The following is a 25379-nucleotide window of genomic DNA, read 5'->3' as shown; positions in this document are numbered from 1 at the left end:
CTCGAGGTGTAGACCCCTAGGCCTGTGACAAAGACACACCCACCCTGGGCGGGCTCTAATTTAAGTTCGAGCATGCCGAAACTTCGGTATTGTTTCTGGCTAACCACCTCACCACCCCCCACTCAGCGGAGTAACCACCCCGCATGTTGTATTTTTTTGCAACTAGCAATCGACCACGCGCCCCTGCGCCATGTCGCTCTATCATCTTTCTGGGAATAAGTGTCCCCACTGCTGGGTGCATTCCCTAGCCGGGCCTGCATGCTGCCGCCACGGGGTCGTGTGTGGGAGACACACTCGCGGTGGTCGCGTCACGACGGTACCGCGTACTAGAGTAGTGCGAGTGCGTCAGCAGGCGTCAGCGTGCCCAACTGACGCAGACGCTCCTCAAAAGAGTCGTTGGCTTCGGCCTTTTCGGTGGTCTCGGAGTCGCCCGTCCCTGCCCGTCCCTGCCCGGGAGGGACTGCGGGTTGTCCGCCCAGATCCCTATCCACTGTTTTTAAAGCGCGCGCCATAAGTCACGTCGCGAACTCGCGGGGCGCGCCGTTCGAAGCGGTCCCAAGAGGCGGCCGGGGCCTCTGCAAGTCGGCATGCACGTGGATGCCGATGATAAAGTGTCAGAAAGGGAAATTACCGCGACTGGTTTTTGTTTTTGGCGCCGGAATGCGCCAGTACGCCGCACGTCGTACGTAGTACGTGACGTCAGCCGATAGATGTCGCGCCGGTCGGATGCTCCACCTGCTGCCGCGCTGCTTGGCTGCCGCCAAATGAGCTGAGCCGCTGACGTCACCGCGGCTGTTTGTTGAAATGCTGCGGCCAATCGGGTTGAAGGCGTTTTTTATAGAGTGGCATTTGAATTGTTTCAGGCAACTTCCGAGCCGGCCCCACCCCCGGCACCATCCTCAAGAAGGTGTGCACCGCGGAGGAGCTGGCGTTCAAGGCCCTCATGAAGGACATGCTCAAGCCCTACGTGCCCGACTACAAGGGCCAGATCACCTCCGAGGAGGGAGATTGTATCCTTTTCAAACCAGAACATTTCAAATCTTTTTTTTTTTGACACGGCTCTTGAGTGTACGTGTGTACGTGTGTAGTTTTGTGTTATCCATGTCGTGTTTTGCCTTAACTCGTTGATTAGCTTATCTGCACCTGCAAGATCTCCTGAGCGAGTTCAACAAGCCGTGCGTCATGGACTGTAAGATGGGCGTGCGGACGTACCTGGAGGACGAGCTGAACAAGGCGCGCGGCAACCAGAAGCTGCGCAAGGACATGTACGAGAAGATGATCGCCGTCAACCCGGACGAGCCCACCGAGGACGAGCGCAGGGCGGGCGGCGTCACCAAGACGAGGTAAGGGCCGTGGGGGAATCCACCTGGAGAATCCAAGGTGTGCGCGTTGGACGTGCGCTTGGCATGAACACGATGGGCTAGACCAGAATTGCAGTGGCGTGAACGATGCTTGCTTTGCTCCACAGGTACATGGTGTTCCGTGAGACCATGTCGTCGACGGCCACGCTGGGCTTCCGCATCGAGGGCCTCAAGAAGAGCGACGGCCAGTCCAGCAAGGACTTCAAGACGACCAAGGACCGCGAGCAGATCAAGAAGGCGTTCCGGGAGTTCACCCGGGGCTGCCCCCACGCCGTGGTGAGTGTCCTCGGGAGTGGGACCAGCACCCCAAAATGAATCGCCCCTTCTCCAACTGCCCCTTTTCCCACGACCGGGAATTGGAATGCATGGAACCTGGAAGTGCGAAAGCCGTCCGCCAGCCAGGCGTTGAGATTCGTGTCTCGAGCCCCTAGTCAGTGTAGTCGCTGGGTTGGGCTGCTAAGCGCATAATGCGGTCCGAGCCGACACCGGCGGGGAGGGAGGGACGGGTAGCCCGGCGGCGCCTCGCAGCTTTCCGATTCACGCCAGCTTAAGATTTGACGCCGGTTTTTGAGACTTTGCATTTGCTTATCGTGGCGTGTCTCGTGTTGCAGAGCCGATACATCCAGCGACTCCGCGCCATCAAAGCCACGCTCGAGGTGTCCGAGTTCTTCGCGACGCACGAGGTGATTGGCAGCTCGCTGCTGTTCGTGCACGACGCCGACAAGGCCAACATCTGGCTCATCGACTTCGCCAAGTCGCGGCTGCTGCCGCCCGGAGTGGCGCCGATCACGCACAACGCGCCCTGGATCGAGGGCAACCACGAGGACGGCTACCTCATCGGCCTGCGCAACCTCATCGACATCTTCACCGAGATGGAGCTTAGCCCCGAGTCGCCGCCCACGCCGCCGCCCGAGCCGTCCACCTCGTCGTCGTCGTCCTCGGGTTCGGCGCCGTCCTCGGCCCCCGGCTCGGCCGACAGCAGCCCCCCCGACGCGTCGCCGCCGTCCAGCCCGGAAGAGTCCTCGCCGTGCCGAACCGTGCCGAGCCTCAACAGGAAGGACACGCTGGTGGCCCAGGTCGCCGACGAGGAGGCCAAAGAGGACAGCCCGCCGCCGTTTTCGGTGCAGCTGGAGTTGCGGCCGCACCCGGACGCCACCGCCCCCGAGGACGTCGTGCAGAGGCCCCAGCAGCAGCGGCTAGCCGCGGCGCCCGCCCTGCCCGTGCCCGTCCACATCAAGAAGACCGACACGGTGCTGGCGCTGCAGACGCCGGCCGAGGCCGCGGCGCTGGACAGGACAGAGTTGACGTGACCGCGAGCAGTGCGCCGGATAGTCTCCTTTTCCCCTTGTAGACGAGTCGGGCACAGCCTCGGCTCACCGACATGAGCGAGCGGTGCAGAGCGCAGAGCGTTGCCATGGAAGCGCTGCGCGGCGTGGCGTAACAGGGCGTAGCGTCGCACCGATGACGTCACCCGTGACGTGGCTGTGACGTCAGTGCGACATGTGCAGGATGCAACCGGGCAGCTGCCGCAGTGCGGAGCAAGAACTCTCGCGGCTGGCCCGTGTCAGACCGAAAGTATTGAAACCGAGAGTATAGTGTGTGTGAGTGTGTGCGTGTCTGTCTCTGTGAGTGTGTGTGGCGAGGAGTCGAAATCTCAGTGACGCGCGTTGCGGACCCGGGCCGGGAGCAGCGCAACGTTTCGTTGACTTTTATTTCCCAATTAGACTGAATGTGTTGACGGAGTGCGACCGTTGCGTGGCCTGCTGTGCCTGCCCACCGCTGGCTTCATGTGCACTCTTCGTCGAAGTCACAATTTTGTGGGTAATGTCAGGCAATGTGTTGCTGGAAGTGAAGGATTTGCAGTTTTAGTCATGTTCTACGATAGTTATGGCGTATAAGTGTACCAGTGACCTACTAAATAACTTCTGATTTTGATGCAGATTTTATGTCTTTCCTCTGTTTGAAACGACAACTTTTTTTGCATTCTATTAATGTTAAAATTTTAGAATATTTCTGCTACGTTAATAGTATTTTATGTCTTGTGTCGCAAGCCTGTTGAATGGTATTATATTTGTGTTCAATTTTTATGGGCTGAGTTGGTGGTTTTAGTGATGATTTCCAAGTGACTTATAATTTTATTATCACTATAGCCCATGAAATTGCAATTGAAATGAATGATGAATGACCTGTACAATACGGAAGTCACAATGTTACTACTGGGTGAATGTGATCTTCTTAGACCACTTTTATTTAACGTGAGATGACTTGTAGAATAAATGGATCTGTATATATTAAGTCTCATGCAGCAGTTGTAATGCTGCTCTTTAATTTATTTATTATTAAAAAAATCTTCATTTAAATTCTTTATTTGAAATGTTCCTCCAATCTGTGAATTAAAATGTGAAGTTGTACAGAAACTGCAGGGACATCAGATAACATGTCTTGGAATGTTGTTATTCCCTGAAGTGCAGCAAGAAACTAAATGGAGCAAGACCACTAAAGTATGTGTATTCGTACCTGAATTTAACATGTTTGTTACATATGTAATGTTCAATATTAAACACAAAGAAGAAAATTTGTACTGTTCAAAGAGAAATACAACTCTGGTTGGTATTTTGCTGATTTGCCCGATCTGTGTGGATATGTACGTTTATGTGGTTGTTGTAAAGACTGGTTAATAATGTGACATAATAAAGATCTTTACAATATTTTAATTTTCAGTTTGTTGTTTTTGATATTTCTTTAACAATGTATTTTATTTTTGCATAAAATATAAACTAAATAAAGTCAGATGGAAAATAAAATAAATTGCTATCATTTGATCGTGTGTCAAAAGGAGCTGGCCAAGTGCATGGCTTCCAGTATGTTGTGCTGGAGCACGCCCCAATGACTCCTGACACAATTTCGAAGACTATTTCAAACCTAAACAGTCTTTTTCTAGAAGAAAACTGGAATCGTTGTAGAGTTGGAGCATGCGCCAGAAAGGTGGGCAACCCATCGTACGCAGCCTCTTCACCGCACCAGAACTCAGCAAGCGTCACGGGAAAAGTCATTTTTTGTCGCTAATGTTACACGGGTTACACCGCGCCGGGAAGATAGACCACCCTTTTGGCACGTCACAGGGAAGCTACTTTTACACCCACCTCTTCGCAGGCTCGACACATGAGGCCTCGCCTTGAGCTACTTTTCAGTAACAACAATACACACAATTCAAGGTTAAAAATCGCTTACACAAGTCATGATCCTAGTCAGTTCAATTTACTATTCAAAAGCGTCCTACTGAGATATAATTACTAATTCAAACCTATAATCTTAAAATTACGATGAGTATAAATAGTCTTTGTACATAATGACTTTGGTCCATCTCGTTGAGCGACCGTACTGTGGCTTCAATGTCCTTAACCGTCCAGGCTTACACTTTTAGCTAGGCTGGTAAGTCATTATCGAGATAGGTGATGATGAAAAATACACGTTGACTCGCTGCCGTCGGCCAAGGGCCTACAACGGCAGTGCCAATAGGCCGATAGCCGTGCCGGGTAGGCAACCCATCGGGCCCCGGGTCCGAATGGCGATTGCGATGCGCGATGCGCTGGCCGTGGTCGGTCGCTCAGACTTCCCCCGCCTCGGCGCGGGCAAGTATGAAAATGTCAGTTCACGGCTTTTGAAGCCCGATGGTGGGTAGTATGATAAATCGGGCTTAGTTGGATGCTCCGTGCTGGGATGCCTCACAGAGGGAACGGTTTCCGAACGAAGTCCGCCTCCTCTTCCTCCTCGATGGCGGCGGGGACGCCGTCCGCGGGCCTGGAGCGGACCCTGGACCCCGTCAGCTCGGCCAGGATCTCGTCCAGGGTCTTGCCCTTGGTCTCGGGCACCACCAGGGCGATGAACAAGGTGCCGACGGCGGCGATGAAGGTGAACACGAAGAAAGTGCCGCTCTTGCCGAAGGCGGACGCCAAGTTCTGTGGACAGCCGAGTGGTTATCAACAACATGTCATAGCAGCAAAGTTTGAGGCGAGTTTGAAAGCAAATTATATTCCAGTTGGCCCTAGTCCATTGACTGACCGTGAAGAACTTGGTGACGAAGAAGGCCATGAGCCAGTTGGCCCCGCAGGCCACGGACGCCGCCGCCCCCTTGACGCTGGGCGAGAAAACCTCGCTGACGACGCACCAGGGCAGCGGGCCGAGGCCGAGCGAGAAGGCGGTGATGAACACAGCCACGGCCACGAGCGGCAGCCAGGTGATGACCTGCATGCCGTCGGGGTGGACATTGGCCAGGTGGAAGTAGGTGCCCAGCGTGGCCAAGCAGATCGTCATCACGCCGCTGGACAGCAGCAGCAGCACGCGCCGGCCGGCGCGGTCGGCCAGCACCATGGACAGGAACGTGGACGCCACCTGCACCACGCCCATGATGATGTTGCACTGGTCCGGGTCCATCGACGAGCCCGAGGCCTTGAAGATGTCGGACGCGTAGGCGATGACGGCGTTGACGCCGGACAGCTGCTGGGCGGCCATGAGCCCCAGGGCCACCACCATGCCCTTGATGGCCACGCGGGACTTGAACAAGTCCCTGACGCCGGACTTGGTCTGGGCCGACTCCTGGAGCACACAGGTCAATCAGCATCGGGGTGGACTTGAGCGAGAGAAGCTCGCATCGCCCCACTCACCATGATGGAGTGCCTCATGGCGGCCATCTCCTCGCTGACGTCGTACTCCGGGCCGCGCAGCCACTGCAGGGAGGCGCGTGCGCGCTCGGACAGCCCGCGGCTCAGCAGGAACACGGGGGACTCGGGCATGGACCAGAACAGGGCGGCGTACACGACGGGCAGGGCGATGTTGACGTAGGCCAGGTGCACGGGGTTGCGCAGCAGGCCGAGCACGAAGCCCAGCAGCATGCCGACCGTGATCTGGAGCTGGAAGAAGGCGCCCAGCGTGCCGCGCACCGACGGCTCGGCCACCTCGGACACGTACATGCCGGCCACCACGGACACGGCGCCGATGGATATGCCGCCCAGCGCGCGGCCCAGCAGCAGGCACGTCGCGGAGGCGGTGGCGGACATGAGCAGCCAGGACACCACCATGGGCACGGACAGCAGCACCAGCGTGCGCTGCCGGCCCAGCCGGTTGGCCGCCATGCCGGCCACCAAGCTGCCTGCCAAGCCGACACAATTCTGCTTTCAATTTGGTGTTTTCAAACCCCGTTGTCGTCCACTGCTAGGACTGGGTGCTGCACTTCGTTCGCCCCTCGGGCAATCCATTTTAAATCAGTCGCATTTTCACATCAGTAAATGATTGTACTCACCGCCGCAAGCCCCGATCATGAGCATGGAGACGACCCACGAGAAGTGCTCCAACGACAGCATCGCCTGCCCGTCATCCTCCGTGGCGTTAGCGTTGGCCGTGGCGTTGTTGCCCTTCTGCACGAGGTCCGCGGACACAGAGGCCGACCAAGAGAAGTACGTTCCCGCACACAGGGCGCCCAGAGTGGCTGCAAGAGTAATAATATCGAGTCTGATGAATGCTGTGTGACCGCGTGACCGTCGGCACGGGCGCCACCGGGGTTGAGTGGCCCAGGATCCCGATATCGCGAGTTGAGTCGTCGTAGCCGACGCGATGGGGTTTACCGAGGGAGCATCCTGAGGCGCTACGCCGACAGGAGGAAACGACCGTCGCAGGCGCTCGCCCTCCGCAGGAACAGCCGCTGCAGGGAATGGCCGCAAACCGCCCACCACTGCGCTTGGATGTCTAGCTCCCAAACTAGTTACTACGCTAACCTAGGTCGCCACCGCGAGCGTGCGGCGGCTCGGCGCGCGCAGCGCCATCTCGCGGCGACTCGCGGAACCTCGTCCGCGCGCGAGGCCAGTTTGAGCGGTGACAGCTGGAAAGCCATCTTAATTATTATAAATATTAGTGTTTTGCGTCACTGCTATGCATGACCAAATTAAGTTAGGCTTCTGACGAAACCTTGCATTCATCTATAGGAGCAGCTAGCGTAATGTCGCATGGATAGTTCCACTCGACCCCATCTGGGGCACTGCTTCCCAAAATTTAAGTCCGCAAAGGATGGACCTTTCGTCTACTACAGCACCTTTTTCTTTCTCTCTGTTTGGAATGATCTATTGGATTGCTTCGAGATTCTCAGAAATCTGGTTATCGCCGGCTTCTGCCCCGCGCGTCATAGCATCACAGCGGGGGAAAGAGGGGGGGGGGGGGGGGGCAAGGGCAGGCCGGAGCAACTTTGGCGCGCAAACAGTACACTGTCAAAACCTTTCCAATCAAGCCCGATTTTCTTTTTCAAAACTAGGAGGTGTTTGCGATAGCAGCGACGCCAATGTCGGTGAACAAAGCGTCCACAACTGCAGTCGGTTCCTGCAAACGCTGCTCCAGTGCGGCCCGCGATGGACCGCCTGCGCCTGCAGGGTAGGCAACCCAACGTGCGGCGCACATGCAGTCGTGCAGTCAGCCAACTGGTACACTGCTTTTAAGCTCGGCGAAGTTATCGGCTTGGGGCCACCCGCACCAGCCAGCACACCTCCCTCGCCTCAACGACACTGGCGGTTGAAGGGGTTATCTCCCGATTCCCGTACGATTTTCCTAATCTGTTTTTCCTAATCTGATTTTCCTAAGGGACTCGTTTCCGAATGGATACTTTTCCTAAGTCATTTTTCCTAAATCTCAAATTTCCTACGATTTCCTAAAATGTTCCTAATAATGTAAATCAGTAGGAAATTTTTAATCAGGGAGATCACTGGCCACACAAGCTGAACGTCTGAATTTCAGTTACAAATTTGGTTCCAAATTCACAATGGCAGAAATAGTTGGAAAACAATTGCATCCTAATGGATTTCTATACTACACAAAAGGAACTCTGTGAAAGGAAAATTTTATTGGATTTGTAAGCGCGGCAAGACCGAAAAAACGTGTAAAGCAACTGCAATTGAGGGATCCTTTGACTTAACTTAGCATTTAACTAACACTGCTTTCGTAACGTAACATAAGACAATGTTCGCTAAAGGTTAAGTGTGCGGACTTTTGAAAGTACTTCCAAAAGTATATCCACACAAATTCGAGACAACAAAATAATAACTTATCCTTTTGAAAACTTTTTTAAACGTTAAAGGTAATAATTTTAAGTACCCTATGAAAGGTGATATTCAGCTGTATTCCGTTTTAGGAAAAAAAGCTTTAGGAAAAGCGTATTTAGGAAAGCCTGATTAGGAAAATTTGCTTTAGGAAGATTGTCTTCAGGAAAAATACACATTAGGAAAAATGGCTTAGGAAAACTGGGCGGGAACGTATCTCCCCCCTCCCCTCCCCTCCACTCCCCGTCGCCGCAGCGACGCCACCTCGGTCGGACTTAATGTCGCGAACGCAGCGAATGCCACCAGGCAGGCAGACGGCAAGCACTTCGTCTTTCGAAAGGCTGAGCGTCTGAAGGAGACCCCCCAAGGGGAAGGGTTTTGCCACTGGCGTTTATAAATATAGAAGAAATGTTCTTTGAGGCCCCAAGAAAAGTACTGAGGCAATCTCGGCTTATGATTTGAGCGCACACGTAACACCGTCACCACACTGTCGCCAGAATGCAGATATCAACGCGTCGACCTCTCGGCCCCCAACTTGTTGTGACTGCGTTGCTGACGTTTTAACAGCGGCGTAAAATCTGCGCGGACTTGGTGCGTTCGAAATACTGCGCGATTGATACAATAACCGTCCTTCGCGAAAAGGAATCAGTTGACCCCTTACCTGTGAACGCCGCCAAGAACTGCGGCACCTTCCGGGCCTCCGTGGTTGTGGTGACGATGGTGAGGGCGGTGCGGCTGTTCTCCTCGAGGAGGATCTTGCCGGGCCCCTGCACCAGGCGGGTGGCTGCGGGGCAGAGAGCACACGAGGTCAAGCACTGGCGTCGGCAGCCGGGGCCCAGCGAGCCGTTTCCGAGAGCGTTTCGTCGCCCTGTCTCTCTCGCACCCCGTGCGACGGAGACGGCGAAGCGTCTTTCGGAATCAGTCTGCTGGGCGTTGGCAGAGCTCTGCGGATTCACGTTTTGGCTTCACGTTGGCGTTCTCCAGCGAGCCGCGGCGGCCGGGGCAAGGGCGGTGTTTGACGGGCGGCTGCTGCGCGGGGCACAGGTGGGTGGCGGACCCCCGGCGCGCGCGCAGCCCCTGGCGCAGCCCCTGCCGCAGCCCGTGGTGCGGCACGCGCATCTTGGCGGCGCCGGCGACGAAGTGCCGCGGAACCCAAAAGCCGAATCGCCGCGGCGGCGGCAAAGAAACGACTGCTTCGGGAAACTCGAAACAGCCGCGCACGAAAAGAGTGGCGGTCGTGCAGTACACTGTCACGCACTACCACGCGTGCGGCGAGCTGATACGACGCGGCACTGAAAAAGGCGGCCTTCATGCTCAATGTTTTGACGTATTGACGCCCAAGGCCGGCCAAGGCCGCGAGCCACTGCCGGACGCTCGATTTGATATCCTTTACAGACTTGGCATATCGTAATTGACAGGCAAAAGCGCAGAGAAAAATGTTGAGGAGTACATTTTTCAGACGGGCAGTGCAGAAGTGTCGAGTCTGTTTTTAAATTGCCATAGAAGTGCTTCGGAATGATCGTGAACGCGATCACTATCAAGCAGTACAGCGGTTTTTTAAAAAAAATATGAAATATTCAAACGTAATTACATTGTGATTCTCAAGACCGTTAATTATTCTGGTTTAACAAGGCGTTTGATATCTCCTCGGAACTGTGATTCATGACATCACTCAGTTTCTCAGACGATAGGATAGGAAAACACGTGGGACTAAGTCACGATGTCGCCCTGACTCTGACAAGTCCGTCTGCACGGGGCGAGCGTGAAGCCAGTCGATGTCAGCAGGACTGATTGCACTGCAATGTGACAGCCGCGGATCGGATCCTGGAACTCACGACGCACTGCTCACCTGGATTCATTTGCGCGGGCGGCACCGGCATTTTGTCACAGTGTTGTCCGCGTCAGTGCCTGCAACAATAACACGTCTAGTGAGAGAATAGAAAGAGCGAAAGAAAGATGGAAAGAAACACAGCGCGACGAATACGAGCTTCTGGGTTTCTTGGTTTCTTTCGCGCCACCGCCAGCCTTGAGCCCACCGCCTTGCCGGGCACTCCAACATAACGCGGCAGAAAATGAATGCGCTTGCACACGCAGTTTTATCAGTTTTGTAAAATTACGCGGAGGCAATCGCGCCACGCATCTGCCCACTCCGAGCACGCCCAGCACGGCCAGCAGCCTCATTCCGAGAGCCGTTTTCGTCGCTCTGTCTCCATCGCACCGGCACGGGACGCCCCATGAGTGCGAGAGAGACAGAGCGGCGAAAACGACTCTCGGAATGAAGCTGCAGCGCCGCCAGCACGCTGCCAAGGCTTAGCGCGGCGCCAGCAGCGAGCCAGCCGCCGTCAGATTGCATCGAAATCGAAAACGCTTGAACGCGACGCGACGCCGCTAGAAGAAGGGCGTCTAAGCGAGCGCGGTGGCAGATCAGCGTCGCGCCGGATGCAAGTGCCTGCGTGCCACAGAAAATCCGAAGAAGGTACGCGGGAGGCTGGGGTCAGCTGGAGTACACTGGAAGTCCTCGCAGTCGGGAGGAAGGTGGATCGCAAGGCTCCGTTAGAATAGAGTATTTGTGATCCGGTTTGGTGGCCAGGTTTTCAACTCACCTCAAAATTCGAGTTTAGTGTTTTTCTCTATGGCGGTCGTCACGATGCCTCCACGTCTCGGAAATCCGAAAGCAAAGCTCCACCGAGGCAGATGTCCGCTCTTCCTGCGCACTCGGACGCACTCCTCTCACACACTCACACGCGCACACACACACACGCACGCACACATAACACTTTGTCGGTGCAGTCCCGCGCACAGCGCCCTGGTGCCTGACGGTTCGAGACGAAGTGAGGATGCACCGAACCGGGCAGGGTGAGCGTCGCCCAATGAATGAGCAGCAAAATAAAGGAAAGGCCATCAGTCTCTCTCCCTTCCTTTTTCTTCTATCTATTCTCCTCCCTGTCTGTGGGGAAGGGGTGCAGTTTGCGCGATTATTCCACTGAAGAAAGATACATAAAAAGAGGCGCGGATAAGAAGGAGAGACCGAAGAAAAAAATAAAAAGAGGTCTCGCTTTGATCTCGTGACCGCACTATCAATGGAGTAACAGAGGCAGCCTCCCAGAGATTAGTCCCCAGCGGCAGCGGCAGCACCCACACTGCTATCTGTCAAGAGCAAAGCCAGTATCTGAAATCGAGCGCCGCGTTCCATCCAATTACTATTATTTTAATGGATGACATTCGCTTTTTTTTGCAGTGTCCTTTCCATGGACGCGCGGAAAACGCGTGGTGACTGCGGCGTGCGTAAGTGTGGCAGTAAAGTATCGGCGTGCCTCCCTAATGCGATGAGTGGACAACCACGCCGCGAACGCCGCGAACCACGTGGCGCCTGCACTGCAGCACCGCCTCCGTCTCTCTCGCGCCCCGCTGGACGCCACATCAGTGCGAGAGAGACAGCGACTGCTGTATAGGTGACTCGCGGGTGGAATAAGAATTTTTTTCGACGCGTTTCCTGGTTGACCCCGTGTAAATGGAAGCTGCGAGCACGGCACTCACTTAGGCTTATTGCTCCTTCTGGAGTTTACACACTCACTCACACTCACTCACTCACACACGCTCACACATACGCGCGCGCGTACTCGAGAGGCCTTCGATTGAAGACTCCGGTAAAGTGCCGGCGGTCGAACGGTACAGTTTGTGCCGCTTGGCCGCGTGACCCACGCACCGAGATCTATCTCCGCGAGTCCGCGTCCCGGTTGCCGCCCTGCCTCGCCCTGCTCGCCCACATCCTGTGCCAGGGGCACCACGCACCACCTCTCGCGGAGAGGTCGTAGAAAAATATAACAGCGGGAAGGAAGTCGGACGAATTTCGGCAGGTCGGACAAAAAGAGGTCGTACAAACGATGTAGGCCCCGCAGCGGCCGGCCGGCGTAGTCCGCAGGACCTCGGCCAGGAATTCAATGACTTCTTTCGTTGGACAAGCAAGCCGATCGGTGCGAAGGGGACACGCCGGGAGCCGCTGACACCGCCAAGCCATCGCAATGTCGCCCTGACAGTCCAACCGACAGCCCGGCTTGACTCGCCCCACGCCTAAGTGCTCGCTTTGTGGCGGGGCGGGCGGGGCTGGCAGGGCTCGGCGACGCCTGGCGTATCGGCACCGCTGCAGTGGAGCGTGTTCCAGAGACAGAGGGAGAGGGGGAGCCTTTGGTCCAGTCGAGAGGTGTCGGACAAGAACACGGTGGTGTGTGTGTGTGCGCGCGGGGCGAGCGGGGATATAAGGTCTGGTCAAGTTGTCGCAATGTCACGTGCCTCTCAAATGCGAATCCTTTCTGCTGCCCCGCCCCACCCCACCCCGTCACTTTCTGATCGAGCTGGCCTTACTGTCGCCGTCCCGGACGCAGACGGCGCTGGCGGGCGCCGCGTGCGGTTCCCGGAGCGCGGGCGGAGGGTGGAGGGGGAGGGTGGGGCACTGCCATGGGCACTGCGCGCCGCGCGCCGCCGCTACCGTGCGCCTGTCGGTGCTGTCGGCCTGTCCCGGAGCCCCCGGCCGGCAGCGCGGCAGCGCGGCAGCACGGCACGGCAGCCTCCAGGGCAGCAGCTCCGGTTATGGATGCTTTACGGTCGGCAGCCTACTCGGCCTGTGACGGCGACGACGACGACCCACGGCTGCGTCTCAATCTGCGTGGCGGGCACCGACGCGCTCCCACCTCGCCCCGCTGCTGCACTGCTCCGCCCTGCGCCGCCCCCCTCGATGGACTCGTTGTTTCGGTCGACCGTTCGTTCTCGGTGGCGCGGCCGACGGGCCGACGCCTCGCGTGTGCAACACGCGCAACAGGCCGTCCATCGTGCCGCCCGTTCCATTCAATTTGCCGCGCAAAGTCGACGGCGCCATTGGAGGAGATGACCGGTTGGTGTTCGTATCGCCGCTATCGCCGACATGCAGCGGCCCGGCAGGCAGGCCGGCCGCAGCGGCGAGGCCGCGCGGCGCTACGGGACCGAAGGGGCGGCACACTGAACACACACACACACCGCGCGCTCGTGTACGCGCACACACACACACACAGCACATTAATCAAGGAAACGTCACTCGATACACCTGCGAGTCTCCACGGGACCTCACACACCTCACACTCGCCTCTACTAGGTTGCACCGCCCCGCCGCCCTCGCCTGCCTGGCCACTGCCCGCCTGGCTCGCCACACCCTGGCCCGCTGGGGGTGGGGGAAGGGCAAGGGCAAGGGGAAGGGGAAGGGGGACTTTTGCTTTCCGTCAAGGGCGGCCGCACTCTCGACCAAGGCCAGTCCCAAGGACGCGGGCAGGCCAGCCCGCCTGGCGGGTAGGCAGTCCCGTTACACCGGGCTGTGTTGCGGCGCTGCCTACCCCCCCTTGCCACAGGCGGTGTGATTCGTCCCGGCTGTCCCGTCCCGGCCTGTCCGCGCCGCGCGAGTCGCGTCGCCCCGAGGTGAGAATATGCAAACGAAGCACACGCGACGATGCGGGACGCCGGGACGCTCACGCGACACTCCTGCGTCTCCGCGGATTGGGGGTGTCTGTTTTATGACGGACGCGATGATAAATAAAGATAATGAGTCCGGCAAGGCTGAAGCCATTTTATGCGTTCCGTTAAAGACCTCCCCGCCGTGGCCGCCGCTGCCGCCGACCGCCACTTTACGAAATCCTCGCCTCGTTTGTGCGCGAGTGGACGTCAACGCAAAACAACGGGGCTCCGCGGGTGCGCGGCCTGCACTCACACCGAGCCGCACTTTCGTCCGTGGAGTGAGGGGTCCTTGGCTAATTATCGTCAGCCACGACGCACAACGCGCGGCCGGCGGGCATTGCTTCTCGTTAATCCCGCGACAGGCAACGCGCCCGATCCGCCTAAAATCTTGCAGCGCGCAATGCACTTGACTGCGCTTTGGCCGGCCGGCCGGCCGGGAGTAGAATGTAGGTCTGCACCGCGGCGTGCCTGATACCGCCCCCCCCCTCCGCCTCCCCCGCACCCCCAGTGGCCAAGGAGTTGGCGGAAAGCCTGCACGAAGCCTTTCTTTGACGCACGTGTGCCAACGCTCACACACACATGCAAACACACACACACACACACACACACACACACACACACACACACACACACACACACACACGTGCGCGCATTTGGAGGTAAGCGCGTCTGGGAGGATGTGGGCTAACAGTTTTAAGCCAATCAGCGCGATCAAGGCGCATTCGGGGATAATGCTGTTGTGGCAACGCGGCGCCGGCCGGTCCCACTGCCCCAGCCGAAGGTGGTAAACGAGGGAATCCCGTCCTTGACTACTGGAACGGACCGGCCAATCCGTGCCAAGCAGATCGGGCGGTTCATTTAAATTACAGAAACTGCTGCACTTTCAAGTGTCGGAACGAAGGCCTCCTCCGTTTCGTTCAAGTCTCTGGTGGTGAACTAGATCATTGAAACGAACCCGCTGTGCATTTACAGCGCAGAAGACATGACATCCCCCTCTCCCCAGCCCCTGGCAAGGCCCCCAGCAAGGCCCCTAGCGTATCGCTATGGCCTCCAGGATCTCTGGTTGTCACTAGGAGGACTCCACTACACTGCACTGCCGCGAGGAGCAGGTCCATGCCAGCCAGCACGCATCAACTGACTTACCCACGGCGCGTCACATCAGAGCGCGGACACCTCCAGGCCACCCGCCCCGCCCCGCCCCGCCTCGCTGCATAGATACCACACGCAGGAAGAAATCCACCGATGCCGTTGGCTGCGGCCGGCCCGCCCGGCCCCCGGAGCCCCCGAGCCCCCTACGCCGCGCTCTGCTACGCTCTCTGCAGGCGAGGGGGGCCCGGGAGGGTAGCTGAGGGTATATAAGAGAGAGTGCGCCTGCAGTTGCCGCTAGTGGTGGACCAAGCCAAGCTGAGCGACAATGAAGTGCTTGGTGAGTAGAGCGGCCAGTCTGCGGGGTGGGGTCGCGTGCAAAGTGACCTGCAGTGTCCTGGTGTTCGGACCGTGACAACGGGGGCGCGTTTATCACAAGGCCTCCAACTGGGAATACTTTGTTTGAAAAGCGATTATGAATTGTTAAAAAGAACGTCACGCGTGTGTTCACTCTGAGAATTTAAGTCACGGGAAGGTTGGGTCACGCTGCCCGTGAAGAAGCATGTGCTTCGTGGTAGAGTGGGGGGCGTGCCCCTGGCAGTTTTGACGGTGGATCTTTCGTGGGGACCTCTGGGGCCCCGTCAACAAAGCGCCTGAATTGTGCCAAGCCGAGTGCTCGCCAGTCGCGCCGACCTGGATAGACTGCAGCATGTGCAGCATGGGCAGCCTGGGCAGCATGTGCAGCATGGGCAGCATGGGCAGCGCGGGGTTCGGTTTACACGCGCAGCCTTGGGTTTCGCCTCGCCGCCCCCGTCCTCTCCGCTCCGCTTTGCTCCACACGCGGCGTGCCGCGGCGTGCCGCACGGGCGTGGCGTCGGGCTCCACTCCGCTCTATCGGTTCAACGAACAAATAGTTGGACGGGGCGCGCGGCGGCAGCGCGGCAACATGATGCAAGACTGCGCGCGGCTTGCGGACATTGTTTATGCGACGCCCAGCGGGCAGCCGGCCATATCGCGAGGAGAGCGAAAAGGGACGCGACGCTGGAAGCCAAGGCGCTCTTGGTTCAGCCCAAGGTCGCGGTGGGCAGAGGACCAGTCCAGGCTGACGCGTCTTGTGCTCAGCATTCCCCCAAACGCCCCTCGAATCAAACGCGTGTTGGTACCGATGGATTGCTGTTCCAACACGGAGTCCATTGGTACCCTCATGGGCTTGATTCGGCCCCTTGGAGGGCAAGGGAGGTCCCGTTGTGTCCGGGCAACTACTTGCCCTGGTTGCCTAGACGGCGTAGGGCGGGTCTCTTGGGAGTTGGTTCGCGGCGGCACAGTGGGGTGGGGGCCGGCCTGCCACGGCCTGCCACGGCCTGCCACGGCCTGCCATCGCCGCCTTGTCCGCGGCGTCGCGTTGTCTCGGAATGCGCCAATGCGCCCCGATCTGCCATTATGGAAACAATCATCATCTCCGCGCAGTAATGAGTGGACTGCATAGCGACCTCGCGAAGCCACGCCCAGCCTGGCGCAGCCTCACCCTTCTCTCTCGCACCTGCAGGCAGTCCAGCAGGCGGGGAAACGGCGGGGATTAATCCCACTGACCGACTTGAACGCCGCATTAGCGCGGATCGTGGAAGATGCGTGCTATGGGCGCGTGAATGGTCACGGGGAGGGGAGGAAGGGGCAGGACTCGGTGATACAGTTGGCCAGCGCCCATGGTCAGCGGCGTGCCGCGGCGCCTTGGCAGCGCGCACCCAGCCCGCATGGACACACGGCACGGCGCCATCCAGCAGCGACAAATGCCCTGCTCTCGAGCCGAGCCGAACGGATTCAATCGAACGCAAATCCTTGCCGGCCGCAGCGTCGCCACGCCCCGCCACGCCCCGCCACGCCCCGCCACGCCCTTGGGGCTGCACGCTCCGCCACGCTCATTACGTCGCGCTCGTGCTGTCCGAGCGCGTTATCAAGCCGAGCGCCTCTCTCCTGGGGAAGGGGACGCCGGGACGCCCAGCGCACGGAGTTACGAGTGTCAAGGCCGCGCCGCCGCGCTGCATCGCGAAGGGCAGGCCAGGGCAGGGCAGGGCGCGTCCGGCGCGACACGCCCCACTTGGCACCACTTGACGCACTCTCATTTTCACGTGTCTTTCCCGCAGGTGGTGTTGTGCTGCGCCGTGGCGACGGCCATGGGCTCGCTCGTCCAGCTGGGCGCGCCCATCGTCACGTCGCAGAGCGTGATCCAGGACACGCTGGGCCAGTTCAACTACGCCTACTCGGCAGGAGCGTCCGCTAAGCAGGAGGTACAGACGCACGACGGCGTCACCAGGGGCTCGTTCTCGTACGTGGACGGCAACGGCCACGTGCAGACGCGCACCTACGTGGCCGATGACGTCCACGGCTTCAGGGTGGCCGCCACCGACCTGCCCGTCGGCCCGGCCCCCAGCGTGGTCGCCGCCCCCGCCATCCTGTCCCACGGCGTGCCCACCGTTCTCGGTGGCCCCGTGCTCGGACTGGGCGCCGGCATCATCGGCCACGGTGGAGTCGTAGATACTCCCGAGGTGACCGCCGCCAAGATCCAGCACGCCCAGGCTCACGCTGAGGCACTGGCACGCGCTCATGGACGCCGTCGCCGTAGCCTGAACCTCGGCCTGCTCGGTCTGGGCGGCCTCGCCAGCCCCGCCGTGTCCTGGTCCACCACTCCACTGATAAGCTCACCTCAGCTCATCGCCGCTCCTCAGGTCGTCGCTGCCCCTCAGCTTGTCGTCGCTCCCCAACTCCTCGCCGCCCACGCCCCCACCGCCGTGGTCGTCGGACCCCAGGAACACCCCGTCGCCGTCGCCGGCCCCGCTCAGGGCGCCGCCGTCCTCCAGGGCCCCAAGTCCGCTGCCACCACCGTGTCCGGCCCCGCCGGCGCTGTCATCGCCCCGTCTACCTCTGCTGGAGGCATCAGCAGCGCCAATGGTGTGACTGTGCTCACCCCGCCCTCCAACCCCGGCGCCATCCTGGCTCCCCCCGCGCAACCCGTGCTCGCCATCGCTTCACCCCACGGTGGAGTCCACTGGCGCAAACGCCGTAGCCTGAACCTTGGCCTCCTTGGTCTTGGTCTTGGCGGCCATGGTGTCGCTACCTCATACGCGTCTGTGATCTCCGCTCCCCAGCTCATCGCTGCCCCTCAAGTCATTGCTGCTCCCCAGCTCGTCGCCGCTCCTCAGCTCGTCGCCGCGCACGCCCCCACCGCCGTGGTCGTTGGACCCCAGGAACACCCCGTCGCCGTCGCTGGACCCGCCCAGGGGGCCGCCGTCCTCCAGGGCCCCAAGTCCGCCGCCACCACCGTGTCCGGCCCCGCCGGCGCCATCATTGCCCCCTCCACGTCTGCTGGTGGCATCAGCAGCGCTAACGGTGTGACCGTGCTCACTCCCCCTTCCAACCCCGGTGCCATCCTGGCTCCCCCCGCGCAACCCGTGCTCGCCATCGCTTCTCCCCACGGTGGAGCTCATTGGCGCAAACGCCGCAGCCTTAGCCTGCTTGGCCTCGCCGGTCACGGAGTCGCTTCTTCTTACGCCAGCACTGTCCTGCACTCCTCTCCCATCCTGGCCGCCCCCGCTTGGGGACCCCAGCTCGTGGCCGCCCCCCAGGTGATCGCCGCTCCTCAGCTCGTCGCCGCGCACGCCCCCACCGCCGTCGTCGTCGGACCCCAGGAACACCCCGTCGCCGTCGCCGGCCCCGCTCAGGGCGCCGCCGTCCTCCAGGGCCCCAGGTCCGCCGCCACCACCGTGTCCGGCCCCGCCGGCGCCATCATCGCCCCCTCCACCTCTGCTGGTGGAATCAGCAGCGCCAATGGTGTGACTGTGCTCACCCCGCCCTCCAACCCCGGCGCCATCCTCGCTCCCCCCGCGCAACCCGTTCTGGCCATCGCTTCTCCCCACGGCAGCGCTCACTGGCGCAAACGCCGTAGCCTGAACCTCGGCCTCCTTGGTCTTGGTCTTGGCGGCCATGGTGTCGCTACCTCATATGCCTCTGTGATCTCCGCCCCTCAGCTGATCTCCGCTCCCCACGTCATTGCTGCTCCTCAGCTTATCGCCGCTCCCCAAGTCATCGCCGCTCCTCAGCTCGTCGCCGCGCACGCTCCCACCGCCGTGGTCGTCGGACCCCAGGAACACCCCGTCGCCGTCGCCGGCCCCGCTCAGGGCGCCGCCGTCCTCCAGGGCCCCAAGTCCGCTGCCACCACCGTGGCCGGCCCCGCCGGCGCCATCATCGCCCCCTCCACCTCGGCTGGTGGCATCAGCAGCGCCAACGGCGTCACCGTCCTGACCCCGCCGTCCAACCCCGGTGCCATCCTGGCTCCCCCTGCTCAGCCCGTTCTTGCCATCGCTTCTCCCCACGGCGGTGCTCACTGGCGCAAACGCCGTAGCCTGAACCTTGGCCTGCTTGGTCTTGGTCTTGGCGGCCATGCCGTTGCATCCTCATACGCGTCTGTGATCTCCGCGCCCCAGCTCATCGCTGCCCCTCAGCTCGTCGCCGCTCCTCAGGTGATCGCCGCCCCTCAACTCGTCGCCGCCCACGCCCCCACCGCCGTGGTCGTTGGACCCCAGGAACACCCCGTCGCCGTCGCAGGCCCCGCTCAGGGCGCCGCCGTCCTCCAGGGCCCCAAGTCCGCTGCCACCACCGTGTCCGGCCCCGCCGGCGCCATCATCGCCCCCTCCACCTCGGCTGGTGGCATCAGCAGCGCCAACGGCGTCACTGTCCTGACCCCGCCGTCCAACCCCGGTGCCATCCTAGCTCCCCCTGCTCAGCCCGTCCTGGCCATCGCTTCTCCCCACGGTGGAGCTCACTGGCGCAAACGCCGCAGCCTTAGCCTTCTTGGCCTCGCCGGTCACGGAGTCGCCTCTTCTTACGCCAGCACCGTCCTGCACTCCTCTCCCATCCTGGCCGCCCCCGCTTGGGGACCCCAGCTCGTGGCCGCCCCCCAGGTGATCGCCGCTCCTCAGCTCGTCGCCGCGCACGCGCCCACGGCCGTGGTCGTCGGACCCCAGGAACACCCCGTCGCTGTCGCCGGCCCCGCTCAGGGCGCCGCCGCTCTGATCGGCCCTAAGTCCGCCGCCACGACCCTGGCCGGCCCTTCTGGATCCATCATCGCCCCGTCCGCGTCCGCTGGCGCCGTCAACAGCGCTAACGGTGTCACCGTCCTCACCCCGCCCCACAACCCCGGTGCCATCATCACCCCTCCCGTCGCCCCCGTCGCCGCTGTCGCCGCCCCCGTCGTCGCCCTCGGTCACGGTGTTGAGCACTGGCGTCGTCGCCGCAGCCTCTTGCCCCTGGCGCACGCTGCCCCCACCGCCGTGGTCGTCGGACCCCAGGAGCACCCCGTTGCCGTCGCCGGCCCCGCTCAGGGCGCCGCCGTCCTCCAGGGCCCCAAGTCCGCCGCCACCACCGTGTCCGGCCCCGCCGGAGCTGTCATCGCCCCCTCCACCTCTGCTGGAGGCATCAGCAGCGCCAACGGCGTCACCGTCCTGACCCCGCCGTCCAACCCCGGTGCCATCCTGGCTCCCCCTGCTCAGCCCGTCCTGGCCTACGCCGCCCCCGCCCACAGCGTGCCCGTCGCCGTGCAGGCTGCCGTGCCCGCCGTTCACGCGGCCCCCGTCCTCAGCGGCCTCGGCGTCGTTGGAGTTCACGGCGGTGATGATGGTTCCTACGTGAGCGACGGCCTCGAGGGTGCCTACATCAGCGACGGCAGCGATGGCGCCTACGTGAACGACGGCAGTGATGGCTCCTGGGACGATGGCTCTCACTACCGCCGCCGTCGTAGCCTCCTGTCCCTGGCAGTTGTGGGCCCCGCCGACCACGGCGCTGCCATCGTCGGCCCCGCCGCCCCTGCCACCACCCTGGCCGGCCCTGGCGGCGCTGGCGCCGTGATCCAGCCCGCCACCGCTGGCGGCCAGGTCATCACCAACGGCCACGGCAGCACGGTGCTGGTGGCGCCCCAGGCCCCCGCCACCGTCCTCGCCTCCCCCGTGTCCGCGCACGGCGCTGGTGCCATTCTGCTCGGCTAGACAGGATCAAAATACAGACTGAAAGCGAAAAAAGATCTTTTATTTTCTTTCCGAGCGAAATGCAATGTTGATGGTCTTGCCGCCGCCGCCCTTCTGCCGCCCGGCAGGTAGATCGACATTGCATTTCGAAAAGAAGAAAAAAGCGACGAACGCGAGCCCTGGGCTCGAGTGTGATTTTACGTGCCTTTTCACAGTGCGTTGCTTGTGCATGGACGCCGTGTCGCAGCCAATGTTTTGAAAGAAATAGACACGACGCCCAAACACACGCAACACGGTATTGTTTTGTATAAACGCATAGCCAATGATTATTTATAGAACTGTACCATGCGTACGCTACTGGTCATTTTCCCCGATGCCTGTGTTATGAAACTGCCACGATGTGTGTACATAAACGAAATAAAATACAAAGTGAAAAACAATTGAACAGTTGGAGTGGTTATTCCGGGCTTGCCTTTTGTTTCCGCCATCACTCTCCATTTCACTCGCCTCGTTCGCTCGCGACTCACTCCTCCTCACCCTCGTCACTCTCATTTTCGAGCGGCCGGGCTGGGCGCTGTTTAGTAAACAGTGTTTACGTACGTCACCTCCGGTACAGTCGAAAAGAGTCACAACTCTGGCACAAGCAAGCCAGCGAACACTGCCGCCCAACTCAAAAGAACTGTTGCTCTTTCATACGCAAGTTTCGCGTTGTCTGACGAGGTTACATTTTTTGTGGCGGTGTAACGTCATGCAAACAAGCGGGGCGCGCCAACTGAGCGCAGCCTTGAATCGATCCACTGGCAGAGGGTTTTCGAGACACGTGCTCCTGCACGGAAAAGAAGTGCAGTGGCGACGAGTGTGCGCACACTGTGCGGCCAGGCAGCACTCGACGTCCCGATCTATAAACATATCACTCGCCCTCCTCCCCTCCGGTTCCCTGTCAACGGCACGGCGCCTCGCGGCTGGAACGCGTTTTAATGGCGCGCGGATGAAAAGAGTTCGGGTTTTATTCTCTGGGACCACCGTGGCCGAGCCATGCCGAGCCGCCCCCACGGCCACCCAAAAAATATTTATAGCCGTCCATTAAAATTGGCACATCTGTCTCTCTCTCTCTGGCGGTGACAATGTAAGCCGTCTGTATCGGCGGTCATCCCGTGGGCTGTCGTTGCCGCCAACGCCCGGAAACAAGGCGGCGGTCGAGTCCGAATCGAGTCCGAATCGAGGCAAATATCAGTGTGGGGCTGAGGAGGCCCGGCGGTAGTGGGACCGGACCGGCCGAGCCCCCGGCAGCCGGTGAACCCGCTGCGGCCGGACCGGCGCGGTGGCAGCGTCCACGCTGTACGAGGGGCGCGGTGCGTTAAGGTCTCCGAACCTGCGTCTTCTGCTCCCAAGCCCAAGAGGAACGGCGAGTCGAAACGAGGCCCAAATGACGTTTGGACGTCAAAATGACATCTTTGGACCTGACCTCACTTTCGACTGCAAGTTTCTCAGGGCAGGCAGAAAATAAACCCCACACGGCTCGACCCGGAGGCTAGTCTCTTCTATTTTAAGTCTTTTGGAGACGAAAGATCACCGAATCCAGACAAGGCGTTGGGGCGCGCCACCGCGTCCGACTGCAGAGCACGCGGCGCGCGCTCATTACCTAATGGCCGGCAAGCGGCGCGGATCTAATTGAAATCGGCGAGCAGAGCAGTGCGGTGCAGTGTAGCAGCCTGAACGGTGGCAGTTATGGCAGTGCGTGTAACACCCCCCCTGGCAGTGCACGCGGTGCAGCGCGTTCACGTCGCCGTGGCAGGCCGGCCAGGCCAGGCGCAACCTTGGGGCGTCCCCGCCCTTGCGCGCCGCGTAGTGCCGCACAGCATAGAGTCGCCCAGTGCCGGCCGGAGCGTCGTGGCTCGCCGCCAGGAGGCGCACAAACCCCTGCAGCGAAATGGCCGCAGATTTGACATTGCTCCACTGCGCCCCACTCCACTGCGGTCCGCGACGACGACGACGCCGGGCGTGGCTGGCCTGGATGCCGACGGGGCGCCGGGCTGCGCCGCGCACGTGGACAGCACGCCGCGGTCGCCGGCCAGGCCAGCGCCGAGGCCCAGCGCCCTCTCGTGTCCTCCGGCGGGGCCCCATTGGATGCGATTCGAACGAGCTGTCCGCCTGTACCCGCACGCGTCGTCGGCACCTGCGTGGTTCAGGTGCTCGTCGGTGGCGTTGGGACCTACACAGCCCTGCCGGCACTGCCCGCCCTCCCCCTCGACCCGCAGCGCCACCGCAGCGCCCTGGCCGGCGAGCGGCCATCTAAATACCCGGCGCTACAAAGGCGCGGCGGGACTTGGCGAGGCCTTCATTGAGCCATAAATAAGAGAAAGAGAGCCAATTTACGTTTTTACAGGACGCCAATTCCCCGCGCGCCACGCGTGCCAGCTTAATCCCCGCGAAGGACGCCGTGGCGTGGACGTCGTGGACAACGTGGACGTCGTGGGCGTTTTGTCGACTGCTGAGGCGGTAATATGGACGGATGTCTCCCTTTCGGTTTCAAACTCATTTTGGCGGGAAATTTCGAAAAGTCAGCTCAGCGTCAATCCAGTTGGCGTACAGGAAGGATAGCTGTGGGAAGAGTAAGAAGCGCGAGCGGAGCCGTGTGTCTGTGTGTGCGTGTGTGTGTGCGTGTCTGTGTGTGTGCGTGTGAGTGTGCCTTGTGTGTGTGTGCGAGCTTGCGTCTGGGCGGGGCAGAGATCCCAAGGCCGAGTGTTGGGTGGGGTCGCGGCGTAGCCAGCAACCAACAGACCGCTGATATACACTGTCGAAATCGCGAGCCCGATCATTTATTTTAAACGAGAACGTTATCAAAGCGCGCGCACGCACGCACACAAAGACACACGAACACGGCTGGCAACGCAAATGCGGGCGCGCGCGGCGCGTATGGAGGCGGGTTCGGCGTCTTGCCGGTAGATTGCGGCGCTCTTCATGTTCACGCTCGGCCGCGCGTGTTCAAGTTTTGACGCGTGCAATGCGCGCAGCGTTTTCGTCATGCCGTTCGGACGAGTCTTGAACCGCGGCCAGGACCGATATGGACTGTACGGCAGCCTTGCTCTAGCCTTGTTCGAACGCGAGGTACTCCATGAGCCAGGCTTTCAGCTCTCGGACCCCAGCCCCAGCATCATCGTTCGAAGCGGTTCAGAGCGGGCGGGACCAGCCGCGGTCCACCACGAGGAAACCCAAAAAAGCGACACAGAAAGGTCGAAGCAATGGTTACTGGTGAGCCTCGATTGCGGGAAAGGCACTCTTCTAATCTGGCGCGCGGCCGCGGGACCCCGTATGGTCCGATGCGAGCTTATCATTTTCAATTTGAGAGGCGGTTTGACTTATCTCGGGGAGACAGTGTGGCTGCCGGCCGAAACGGGCTGAGACGGAGACAAGGAATACTTCGGTGCAGGGACAAGGGGTTTCGCGGCGGGCGAAGCAGTTTTATGACTCGTAATTTAGACAAATTGGCCCCGGCTCAATCAGATACCGGCCAATATCAGCTCATTACTGGGCCGCCACGAGAGAGAGATATGCATCGTTTTCCCGGGATCGGATGATAACTTGGCAGAAAAAGCAACGTAGTAATTGTAAGTATGTTTGAACCCAACTCCAACATTTAGGGAACACGCGGTCTGCAACGCGATGACGCACACACACGGACTGGATGCGGCTTCGGGCCGTCCGGGCTTTGGGTGGGTGTCCGAGGCGCTCTGATTCTCCAGCGGCTGGAGCAGCACCCGGTAACAATGCGCTGGAGAATTCCAGGCAAGGCCGTTCGGGATGGCAGCAGCAGACGCCGTCTGAGGGCGCGCCTAGCTGGAGAAAGGCCTGGGCGAACTAAGTGTAGCATGCTGCAGCAAAACGGAGACAACAGCTGGAGTCGTGGGTCGTCGTGTAACTTTTGTAAATGCTGGTCCATAAAGACCCATTCTCATGTAAAATAACAGTTTAGTCTACGTATATTTTTTTTTTCACGTCAACCTTTCGACCCGGAAATGGCCCGTGGAGGGCCGAACATCGAAGCGGTTTGTTGGAGTGAATGGGAGACGAGCACCGAGCCGTGCCGCACCGATTGGCAAGCCTCTCGTGAGTGGCGCCAGCAGGCTGGTCCCGAACGGTGATCCGTCACTCTGTCTCTCTCGCACCTACACGGGACGCCCCACGAGTGCGAGAGAGACAGAGCGACGAAAGCACTCTGCGGAATCGTCCTGCTGGCATCGCTTTAGGCGATTCGGGCCGGACGGCGTGGCGTGGGCGGGGTACTCGGCGAACACACCGCGCTCAATCAACGGCGGCTATTCATAGACAGACAAAAACTACGCGCAGTTTAACGCCTTTTT

At 60.2% G+C, this 25379-nt stretch overlaps 3 protein-coding genes across 4 annotated transcripts in view; 2 read left to right on the top strand and 1 right to left on the bottom strand.

The window, feature by feature from the left end:
* LOC117642595 overlaps positions 1 to 4075 on the top strand; it is a 45435-nt gene extending 41360 nt beyond the window's left edge. Inside the window, exons 3-6 of the mRNA XM_034380904.1 lie at positions 864 to 1010; positions 1133 to 1343; positions 1469 to 1637; positions 1973 to 4075. Of these exons, the coding sequence (XP_034236795.1) occupies positions 864 to 1010; positions 1133 to 1343; positions 1469 to 1637; positions 1973 to 2671 (1226 nt within the window). The 3' untranslated portion in view covers positions 2672 to 4075. The remainder of the gene's footprint in view (positions 1 to 863; positions 1011 to 1132; positions 1344 to 1468; positions 1638 to 1972) is intronic.
* A 23-nt stretch (positions 4076 to 4098) lies between these two features.
* Positions 4099 to 11307, bottom strand: LOC117642604 (facilitated trehalose transporter Tret1-like). Its single transcript, XM_034380915.1, has 7 exons — positions 11044 to 11307; positions 10290 to 10348; positions 9102 to 9224; positions 6661 to 6846; positions 6026 to 6510; positions 5424 to 5957; positions 4099 to 5320 (listed from the first exon to the last, which is right to left on the bottom strand). The coding sequence occupies exons 2-7, from the start codon at positions 10318 to 10320 to the stop codon at positions 5087 to 5089; spliced, it is 1593 nt and encodes a 530-aa protein (XP_034236806.1). The 5' UTR covers positions 10321 to 10348; positions 11044 to 11307; the 3' UTR covers positions 4099 to 5086.
* Positions 11308 to 15293: 3986 nt separating this feature from the next.
* On the top strand, positions 15294 to 21463 carry LOC117641877 (calphotin-like). 2 transcript variants are annotated; one of them, XM_034379643.1, is made up of 3 exons: positions 15294 to 15344; positions 17146 to 17289; positions 17728 to 21463. In XM_034379643.1, exons 1-3 carry the CDS (start codon positions 15333 to 15335, stop codon positions 21037 to 21039), a joined length of 3468 nt encoding a protein of 1155 aa, XP_034235534.1. In that variant the 5' UTR covers positions 15294 to 15332; the 3' UTR covers positions 21040 to 21463. The 2 variants fall into 2 exon arrangements, with proteins under 2 accessions (XP_034235534.1, XP_034235525.1); XM_034379634.1 differs by having other exon boundaries at positions 17146 to 21463.
* The last annotated feature ends 3916 nt before the right edge of the window (positions 21464 to 25379 follow it).

This window comes from Thrips palmi, unplaced genomic scaffold, assembly GCF_012932325.1.
Source record: "Thrips palmi isolate BJ-2018 unplaced genomic scaffold, TpBJ-2018v1 HiC_scaffold_1, whole genome shotgun sequence".
Classification (NCBI taxonomy): domain Eukaryota; kingdom Metazoa; phylum Arthropoda; class Insecta; order Thysanoptera; family Thripidae; genus Thrips; species Thrips palmi.
This window is presented reverse-complemented; position numbering and strand designations above follow the sequence as displayed.

Coding starts and splice junctions, on each gene's coding strand:
- LOC117642604 (XM_034380915.1), bottom strand. CDS start 10,320: ATGCCGGTGCCGCCCGCGCAAATGAATCCAG. Junction 9,225..10,289: donor GCCCGCGCAAATGAATCCAG/GTGAGCAGTGCG, acceptor TCTGCCCCGCAG/CCACCCGCCTGGTGCAGGGG. Junction 5,321..5,423: donor TCGTCACCAAGTTCTTCACG/GTCAGTCAATGG, acceptor GGCTGTCCACAG/AACTTGGCGTCCGCCTTCGG.